The sequence below is a fragment of the Epinephelus moara genome, chromosome 10 (genome assembly GCF_006386435.1).
Source record: "Epinephelus moara isolate mb chromosome 10, YSFRI_EMoa_1.0, whole genome shotgun sequence".
Taxonomy (NCBI): Eukaryota; Metazoa; Chordata; class Actinopteri; order Perciformes; family Serranidae; genus Epinephelus; species Epinephelus moara.
In genome coordinates this window covers 12,419,291-12,429,533 of record NC_065515.1, presented here as the reverse complement: position 1 = coordinate 12,429,533, position 10,243 = coordinate 12,419,291, and the positions used below count along the sequence as shown (strand labels likewise).

The window sequence follows — 10,243 nt, the reverse complement described above, 5'->3', positions numbered from 1 at the left end:
TTAGCATTTAGATTTAACATTTATATTTAGATTTAGATTTAATATTTAGATTTAACATTTAGATTTAGATTTAACATTTAACATTTAGGTGCCACATTTAATATTTAGATTTAACTATTTAATATATTTCTAAGTTAACAAATATTGCTGTAAATGTGGTAAAAGGTGACGTTAAAAAATTCACAATACTTATTTAAACATTGTTTGAAGCTAAATGTGGCAAAATGTTGATGTTATTTTCAGCGTGAGCCACTTTACAAATGGCACCCCATACGCTGCCACACATAAGGACTTTGCCTTTGGAATACCACTTGCTCTCTTCATCTTCGATTGTAGACTACTGCAACAGCAGCAGTGGCAACTGAGATGATTGTTCCAGCTCGCAAGAGATTTGGAATGTCCATCTTACTTCCCCAAACAAAGTGGAGTCTCGCAGGACGAGATTTTATGAGAATTACGGCTCATACTCAAAACACCTTTTAATGGAAACACCTGCAAGTCGCAATTGTACTTTGTCGAAACTTTAGAAATAACGCATTTATTTTGCGCAAAACTGTAATGGAAATGTGACATATATGACGTCAGAAAGACACTGGATTCTTACATCAGACAGAAGTTAAGTTTTGGTTTGAATGAAAATTGGGTTGGCAATTTTTTAAATGTCAAATGACATTATAATTTCAAGTTGTGTGGACTTACATATCTTACAACTATGACGTTGGCATAAGATGGAAGGCGTTGCATTTTGGTTAGTTGACACTTGAAAACCAACAAAATATCAACATCGTATATCAATGCCTAAAAGTGTTTATGGCCAGCTGGGATGTTAATAAAAGCCTTATAAGACTTATCGTTCTTCGTGCAACTTCAAATATCAAATGAAGTTGGAAGTTGTTGCGTCTTTGTTTACAAGTTTTGACCTGCATGTTTTCATATTGCAGTTTGTTTTTTTTTGGTTGACCCCCCCACATAGTTTTTGCTGGAGAACAAAATTGTCATATCATTTTTTCCACTGGTACTCAGTAATGTGACGTTAGCTCTTCATGGTTCTCTCCTGCAACATGATTGGATGCTGCTGGATCACTTGGGAATGAAAAGCATGAAGGTTGGTTGATTCAGGTAATAAAGGGAAATAAACTGATTTGTGGCACACCTCTAAAATAACACGTTTTGATCTCTGGGCTTGGGGGAAGGTATCAAATATTTTCAGGTCAAAAGGCTATACTCCAAGTGAAGTCACGAGTCATTGGTGCTAAAGTGCGAGTGGAGCTGCGGGTCTTTGGTAAAGTTGAGTCTAAAGTCATCAAGTTTGTGACTTGAATCTGACTCTAGTCCTAGTCATGTGACTTGAGTCCATACCTCTGAAGAGCAGTGTCCTTTTCCTGGCACACATTTCCATCTTGGGGCACTTAAAGCATGAACTGATGACTGGTGTTTCATATTAGCCCCATTAGTCCTTTCATAACAGATAGATGATGCAAAATTACACTTGTTTTTTTACATTTCCTAAGTAATGCTCTTCTTCTCTATGAGATGTTGTCATCATCGTTAAACGAGCATTACTCTGTGATCATAGTTTGGCTGATTGATAGTCTAATATACCTCAATAAAATATACATGACCCCAGATCAGAGATCATAAAAAGTAAAGAGCATTTCCGAGAAATCCATAGAACGTCATCCGTGGCCGTATAAACTGTAAGACTGGAGTGTGGGTTGTTGTGTCAGCGTAATGATCAACTGTCAAAAATTAAATGACATGCACATGTGGAAAACTGAAAAACTTGCCGTGTAACAGAGCAAGTCTGGTGAAATAATGTCTGAGGTAGATCTATTCTGATGGAGTGATGGATCTGATATCTATTAGTTTCAGCTGTGGGACTGAGCTGTTTACAATCCAGTGGCGCGATCCAGAGAGTGGGTGGTCTCGGAAACACTCCACATCGCCTAGTCTCATCACAACATCATTTCAGATCTAAATGTTGGCCGTTAACTTACTGGAAGTAGTACGGCAACTTGGCGGAAATGAGACCATGTGGACGTCGTTGAGAGACAAGCTTGACATATCGCAGCGGAATGATTACGCATCCCTGAAATGTCAGTGTGGGCGTCACATTATAGCCCCATGTGTTTGTAGGGATGTAAACAACTCAGCCCAAGGCTGTGATGTAACGTGTGTGACTGATCCCATGCTCATAACAGGTGAGATGCACCCATCATCACACCCACACGTCCAAACATGCACACAAACAGGCACACGAAGCTGTGCCTCAGTGGAAGTGAGGCTGACCCCTCACTGGTCGCACCGCAAACCAGAACATGTAGAAAAAAGAGTGAAATATGGAGCAAAGTGGGCAGAGAATTCCTGAGGTGTCATGTTAAGTGTAATTAGGATAGCTCTGAAATGGCTCATAGGTTTACTCTGTGGTTATGTCATTACCACCAGTGGTGTGACACAGGCGCATCATATCCGACATCAGTCAGAGGCCTGTGTGGTAATGATATACAGGTTGTTCCTGGTGAAGGTATTACACAGTCATAATGACAACAGCAAATGGTATTTGCCTTGTATCCATCAGGATGGTTTGTCCAGACGCATGTATCAAAAGTGCTGTCTCAACTTATTTTTCAGTTGTGTGTTTTCCTGGAAGACCACAGCCGTTTCAACATATGCACCGCAAAGTGCGGCAAACTCTTTATTTTAGTGGGTGTTCACTGCAAATTCCTGTGGGGCTGCCACTTTTTAAACTATGGTGAGAAACATGGGTTTGGTGAGTTTATTGTGTGGGTCACGGAAGAATTTATAGATGGCTCGCACTCATAAAGGTATGGGTATAATTGTCTTTAACATTATATTTCCACATACATCTTATATAATGAGGTGTAGATTAGGTAGTTTAAGTTTAGATCTGGAGTAGGTCTCTATGTAATCCCAAAGATGAACTGAAGTAGCATGGGAGGCCTCACTGGACAGAAGTGGTCCTCTGCCTGGACATGCCCAGTGGGCCACACTGATGTCATGTCTGCATGCCTGATGACTAAATGTGACCAGTATGTTTGTGTGGCTCTTTGGATCGATCAATCATATATAATTTTACACACAATGCACAGGAAACATTAAAAGACACACACACAACGTGTGTTTTATGTGTGGGCACAGCAACAACCCCTCGGTGGCATTGTTATTTGCCCTGTTCGAACTAACAAAACATCTAATTCCATTCCCAGTGTAATAAAAGGGTACTTGGACAGGAATATAAACATCTCCCTAAAGTCGAACCAGATGCTGGTGCATGGCGGAGCGCAGGATTCTGAGGAAGGAGAGAGAAAGACAGAAAAACAAGGGAGGTACTTTATACAGGGAAGTGAGTCAGTACCCAGGCCTCAGCACTTCGAAACATTCATTCCTCAATTCCTTTGCCCTCCATCCCCCTGACCCACCCACCTAACCCAGAGCAGGGGGACATCCCTCAGGAGACAAGGGGGGAAAAGCTGCCCAGCCTGGATTTGATTCTCTGCCGGCACTCGCATGAGGCCTCGAGAGGCCTGTTGGAGAGGCGACTCAGCCACTGCACGCACAGGAGAGGAGGTCTAACCACCACTGCACGCATAAACTGAGTGCCTGGCTGGTCGCTGGAGCCTCACCCACCACCCTAAAACTTCGGAATGAGAGGAAAGCTGTCCAGTTTCCTTTAGGGTGCAAGTATGATCTCATTTGGCTGAAACTGGCTATGATTAAGACGGTGACACAGTTTGGAAAAATCCAAATATCGTAACATGAATGTCAGATACAGTTTCACAGTTGTAGAGTGCTGTGTGCGCTGTTAAGGATCAAAGGTGGGACCAAGTCATTGGTTTGCAACTCAGAAGTAAGTCTCAAGTCTTTGCATTCAAGTCTCAGTTCAAGTTCCAAGTCAAGGTGGGTAAATCCCAAGTCAAGACTGACAAGTCCTAAGTCAAGTCCTAAACTTTGAGCTTTGAACTTTGAGCTGATGGCACAGTGGTTAGCATTGTCACCATACAGCAAGTGGGTTCCTGGTTTGAGTTTGGGATGGGGGGGTTCGGAGCCCAGGTTGTGGGAGCCCTTCTGTGTGGAATTGGTAAATAGTAAATGGACCTGCACTTGTATAGTGCCTTCCTAGTCTTCTGACTCAAGGGACGCTTTACACTACGAGTCAAATTTACCCATTCACACACACATTTACACACTGGTGGCCGAGGCTACCATACATGGTGCCACCTGCTGCTTGGTTTTAACACACTCACACACTGATGGAACAGCCATCGGGAGCAACTGGTTCAGTATCTTGCTGAAGGACACGTCGACATGCGAACAGGAGGAGCCAGGGATTGAGCTGCTGATCTTCCATCTTGGAGTTTGCATGTTCTCCTCGTGTCAGTGTGGGTTTTCTCCAGGTACTCCAGCTTCCTCCCACAGTCCAAAGACATGCAGGTTAATTGGTGACTCTAAATTGGCCGTAGGCGTGAATAGTTGTCTGTCTCTACGTGTCAGCCCTGTGTTAGTCTGGTGACCTGTCTAGGATGTACCCCACCTCTCACCCAGTGTCAGCTGAGCCACTGCAACCCCCAACTGGATAAGTGGTTACGGAAAATGAATAAATGAATGACATTTTAAAGATTGTACTATTTTGTAAAAACAAGTGCGACTGAACTTTATTTGAAAAGCAGTGCTGACATTGCACTCTCACAGCACGTAGCACTAATAACCAGTGTTCTCCCACAACAGAATTAGTTTTACATATTTCTGTCCTGTCTTGTTGTGTTATATTCAGCTAGTATTTGGAAAATGTCTCTAACTTTCTGTTCCTGAATTGGCTTGGGGGTATTTTCAAGTATTTTCAAGTCAAAAGGTTCCAGCTCAAGAGAAGTCATGAGTCACTGGTGGTTTAGTCCAAGTCGAGCTGCAAGTTGTTGTTTTTTTTGGCTTTGTCAAGTCGAGTCTAAATTCTTCAAATTTGTGACTCGCATCTGACTCAAATCCAGTCAGAGGCCACACCTCTGATAATTTGTACAACGTGTTGAGGTAAATTGAGAAAAGCAGGTTGCAAAGTGAAGATCAAGCATGTTCCAGTTTTAAAAGTCATAAGAGAAAGACAAGACATTGTGACAAATATTAAACTTTATGTTGTTTTGAAATGGCAGTACAAAAATACAAAAATATGTTGATGCATTTGTCATTCAAATTTCACAGTAGGTACACGGGTAGGTACACATGAGACTGTTATTTACAGGAGAGACATTGAGATGTTCCATAAAACAAAATAAGGATTACTGAAAGTATTTAAGACATCTGCTTTGAGTTTAAAGATTCAATTGACCATTTGACTATTCGTATCGATATCTACCGGATTTACCACTAGGTGAACAGACTGTCTCATCATCACTGATGACCATAATCAGGTATGTTCAATTGGCAGTTTATTCTCAGACAAATTTGATTTTCCTTTCAATCAGACTGTGCTGATTACATTTGTCTGTCCGGTAAGTTCTTTAAAAGTTTCCAATCAAATCAAAGCAGCAAAACAGCAACGGAAGGAACGAGCATGACCTACAAAAATGCGTTTACAAAACAAATCCAAGGACTCAACAGAGGCGGTATTGTAGAGGGCTTAGGGAACAGTCCTCTGAGACTCCTACAAACACAACCAAACTGTTAATTTAAGTGATCAGCGGGTGGCCGAGAGTTTGGATCAGGATCCAGAGTAAACATGCGTGTGGGGGAGACTGTACAGGTTTGTTTAGACTGAGCCCCTTCCTCACCTCCAGACGGAAAGCGTAAGTACATACAGCCCAACTGTAGTTGTTGTCTTCTTGTTTGTGGTGAATTGAAACCACATTGACTATAAAGTGGTATCAACCTTCCAAACATATTAGTGAGGCTTTCCATCCGCTCAAGGGGGGGGGGAAACTGCTTGTTTGTGGGGAATATGGAGAATGTAAAAACTGTAAAAAGTCGTAAAATGCCAATGCCAGCAGCCAATATTGTACACACACAATAAACAAAACACAATAAATACATTTTATGCATCAGCTTTCCCAAGGATATATGGATTTGTTACTAGGATAAAAACATAAATAGAGTTTGATACCTTCTCCAATAAATAGTAGTGGTATTCTATTTACAGTATGCACACATCTCCCAAAGAGCCAATGAGATATTTCTATCTCGAGACACGTGTGTTCATCTGCCTCCATTTTCCAAACTAAGACAAATTGCTCACAGGGTTTTGTAGCTCTTTTTGAGGCAGTTACACTGTTGTATGTCTTCCAACAGAGGTCTTTGAAATGTATCGTCATTCTGTGTACAAAGAGGAGGGGGAGTGATTGTCAAATTTAAAAAAAGTCATCACGGGAAGCTAGTGGCGTGACACTTGGAGATATTTGTCAGCTAACTCGTCTCTTGATAAAGGACTGTGTCTGGAGGTGTCCATCTAGACCGCGTTTTCCTCGCTGCCTTCCAAATCTTGAGGTTTCCGGGGAGGATCTGCACAAAAAAAGAGAGACATGAAAGCTGTAGAGTCGTCATTGTGACAGACTGGTACAAAGAGGAGGTGACAGGTAGATTTTGGTAGCCTTACTGTTGCAGTGGCCGTAGTGGCGGACTCCTATGGAGCGTCCGAGGAAGCAGGTGGCCCGGCGGAGGTGGCAGGCGCTTGGGTAAGTGATGTTGTCATTGCCACAGATTTGTTGCTCAGATGGCATTGGGATCGGGCAAGGAGTTGTGCGGCACATGACGCAGTGAGCGCTGTTGGTCTGGTCAGTCACACAGGTGTGGGTACCTGGACACACCACGCTGGAGCACGACTCTGCAAGGCATAAAGAAAGAAGGACAATCAGCAAATGTAAGAGTGTGATAGAGAACAGCTTGTCTCGAAAATAGCAGACGAATCTTACTTTTGCAGTCTCCTTGGTACATGACCTCCAGGTCCGGGTGCCCCATGCAGCGAGCCATCAGCAGAGTACACTCATCCTTATATGACTTCCCGTCGCTGCCGCACACAGCGTGCTTCCGGGTAATGTGAGAGCAGTCTGGAGAGCACACACACTGAGGCCTTCCCGTCTTCATTTTGCAAACCTTCCCGGGACTGCATTTGACTCCCTCGCAAGTCTCTACAAAAGCACAGCGAGTGGTTTCATATGTGCGTGAGCTCTGCGCAGTGTCAGTGTAATGTTACTGTATTAACAAGTCTGCAGACATCAGGTGATCTGCAGGCATTTTCATACAAAACAAGCTTGAGTTCTGGGGTTTTCCCAGACCATAACACAATTTTCACCTTGCACAATATTTACAATAATCACAACTCTTTATTGACCGTTACACACAGGGGCGTCTCGCCTGGTGGAATGTGAGGCTGGCGTGTTTTCATAACAGATCTATGTGTACGGCTGCACACAGACTGGGCTAAGCTCCTGCAGAGGGGCTTTGGAGGTAGACGGAGTTCAAATAGCTGTCAGAGAAGTTTACAGGCTGAGAAAGGAGGAAGCCCCGGGCTCCTCTGACACCCCATAATGTCAAAGCACAGGAGGAAGTGTAATCCTACACAGTGCAGAGTCAACATGAGACAATGCAAACAGGTCTCTTCCCAGGACCTTTACAGTTGATGTCTGATCGGCTCTGAGTCCTCAGGATTCTGTAAACAATGAGGAACTTATTTTTTATTTCCTGTCTCTACCAGCACTTCAATATCCTGTTTTATTACAGAGCTGTTTTTTTTTAATATGACCATCCTGATCTAACTTTTGGTCGCTTGCCATCTTTCACTCTTGCTGCGTACACCTCTGAAAACAATCTTGTGATGATGTCTTCCTCTGAAGTGACCAGCCACCGTTACACTTTCACTGACGTGTCGTTCACGATACTGACGTTTTCCTCCCACAGAATTCCAAATGATCAAGTTAGTGAAGCACATTATGAGTCCCAGACATCTGGGCATGTGGCAGGCATTTATTCCAGCCTGCAGGAATGTTTTTCCGTATTTTGCTTTTGCTATCCATTTTAACAAGCTTTAAAGAAAGTGAACACATAATGAAAGGAGGGATGGAGAGGGTTTGAAGCTGTGATTTGACCAACTTCATTCATTTTCCATTTGACAGCTGTTTACCTTTATGTGAGAGTCTTTTTTTACAAAGCTACCTTTGACTGTGGTCTCTCTCTGCGTATTTCCGGTTTATCTAAGTCCAATCTCTATTTCTGAGCCATGCGACGACGCCAGAAAAACCTGAAGCTGCGCTCTCTTGGGTGTGTTCTCCCCAAAAATGCCAGTAGCTAGATTTTTGCTGGACCTTATCAGCATGGAGAAATTCACATTTTTGGCCTCTGATCACATAGTGCAAGTGCTGCTCATGAAAACAGAATTTATCTGCAAAGTGAACCTGAATGAACCTCGCAGAGATTCCAGGAGGGGAAGCGTCTCAGGACAGCTGGGTGGAGTTATGTGGAACGCCTCTTCTCGATCCACGTCTGCATTTTGTTAGAAAGCTGCAGCAGGCGGGAACTCATTGTGTAAATATCTTGATTCACAAATGGCGTGGTTTGAATTAACTTTCACTGACTCTCCGCAGAGAGACATGAGTTATTTAGTGTAACGGAGTAGCCAGTTTTTGTCCCTGTGATATTTTAAACACAAGTTAAACCTCCTGTTTGAGTCTGCAAATAATATCTAGGCTGTGATTAAAACTCCCAGTACTTACCTTAAAAACTACCACTCACAGTAGCAGCCAGTCCAGTTAGATTTAATTATAATGTTTACTCACAACGTGACTGTAAGGAATTTAAATGTGGGTTTAAAGCAGTTTAACTTTGGGGTTACATGCAATGACTAATACCGTGCCCCCCTGCAGTGATAAAGCAAAGCAAGTAATTGATTCCTTCAACTCATTAGTTTTTTTAAAGGTTTGTTTGTTTACCTTTGCATGGTTTACAGGAGACGATCCCCAGGAAGCCCAGCAGGCTGACCTCATTCATGGGCAGGCTGGTGTTGGACCACGCTGTGTCCAGGCGGCCCCCGGCACAGCACTCCTCTCTGGTCACCCCTCTCATCAGCACCATGTCGCACCTTTGGTCTTGACTCTGCTGCAGCCAGCACATCCCAGCTGGAAAACGGAGCATAAATAAAACACGACAACAGATATAAACTCATGTATACACACATAAAAATGTATTATAGCATTATGATTTACAGTCAGCTGGACTTCTTCTAGTCATATCCATTAAACAAAATGGCTAAATTTGAAACTGTGGTATTAAAAAGGCTGGTATGTAACACCTGTCTCCAACTTTAAAAAGTATATATATACAAAGATAACTGATCTACTGCACTATTTCTTCAAAAAGGCTGAGGTAATAGTACATAAATATGACTACAGGGAAAAAGCACCTCATCAGTATGATAGCTCCAAGAGGATTCATGCAGTTATTTTAAAAGCATGACACACTAGTGGTTTGCTTTTTCAAAATTAAAAAAAAAAGAGACAGAGAGGAAAAAGTCCACTCACCACCGGCAGGATTCCTCCCAATCTGATACAAAGTGAGAATCACACCAAAAACAGGAATGAAAAAGATCATTGTGTACTCTTGTTAGCACAAAACCTGCTTTTTTTTTCCTGTCCTGAAATCTCCCCTCAGACACAAATATCAGATAAAGAAGCAGTGATGTTCCTCTGGCAAACGCGACGGATCACTCTAAGTCAACTCTGGAAGTAGCTCTCCCTTATGTGAATGAATGTGTTGTGGATAAGTGATGTCGTTCCCCCTCTGTATAAATATTTAGCCCAGATGGAATTATGCTGCTGGGATGGGCGATCCTCTCAGCCAGTAATAAGCCAGGGCAGGACACAGTTTGACTCTGACTCAATTTCCAGAGTCGGGAAATGATCCATGCCCTCCAGCGCCAGACGCTGGGCACTTAAATGACCTCACAAAACATTTTCACACCATATTAGACTCATTAAAGACTAATTAATTCCTAGAAAAGATTTAGAGCGGGGTTTTTAGATTAGCTTTTTCATTATTAAACTTTGAATTAAGTTCATGCAGCGTCTGAATGGACTAATTGAATTAGCTGTTCAGGTATTTGGGAAAATACTTTATTGCATAATAAGCTCTGAGTGTGACCTTTTAAGAAGTTTATTTTTCTTGTGTTTTGTTCTGTTTAGTCTGATTTCTCTCTTTTTCTGTGGCACAGCTCTCCTCAGAAATCATACACTGTTTGATCATGGAAGTT

General features: G+C 42.4%; 1 protein-coding gene across 1 annotated transcript; it reads right to left on the bottom strand.

Annotated features, from left to right (window-relative positions):
• Positions 1-5,125: 5,125 nt before the first annotated feature.
• Positions 5,126-9,749, bottom strand: fstl3 (follistatin-like 3 (secreted glycoprotein)). Its single transcript, XM_050054880.1, has 5 exons — positions 9,516-9,749; positions 8,928-9,113; positions 6,915-7,130; positions 6,599-6,826; positions 5,126-6,504 (listed from the first exon to the last, which is right to left on the bottom strand). Exons 1-5 carry the CDS (start codon positions 9,583-9,585, stop codon positions 6,452-6,454), a joined length of 753 nt encoding a protein of 250 aa, XP_049910837.1. The 5' UTR covers positions 9,586-9,749; the 3' UTR covers positions 5,126-6,451.
• Positions 9,750-10,243: the final 494 nt, after the last annotated feature.

Excerpts from the sequence above, each read along its gene's own strand:
- fstl3 (XM_050054880.1), bottom strand. The coding sequence starts at position 9,585 with ATGATCTTTTTCATTCCTGTTTTTGGTGTGATTCTCACTTTGTATCAG. Across the intron at positions 6,827-6,914 it reads GTACCAAGGAGACTGCAAAA|AGTCGTGCTCCAGCGTGGTG; the intron begins GTAAGATTCGTC and ends TATGCCTTGCAG. Across the intron at positions 6,505-6,598 it reads CCACTACGGCCACTGCAACA|ATCCTCCCCGGAAACCTCAA; the intron begins GTAAGGCTACCA and ends TTTTTTGTGCAG.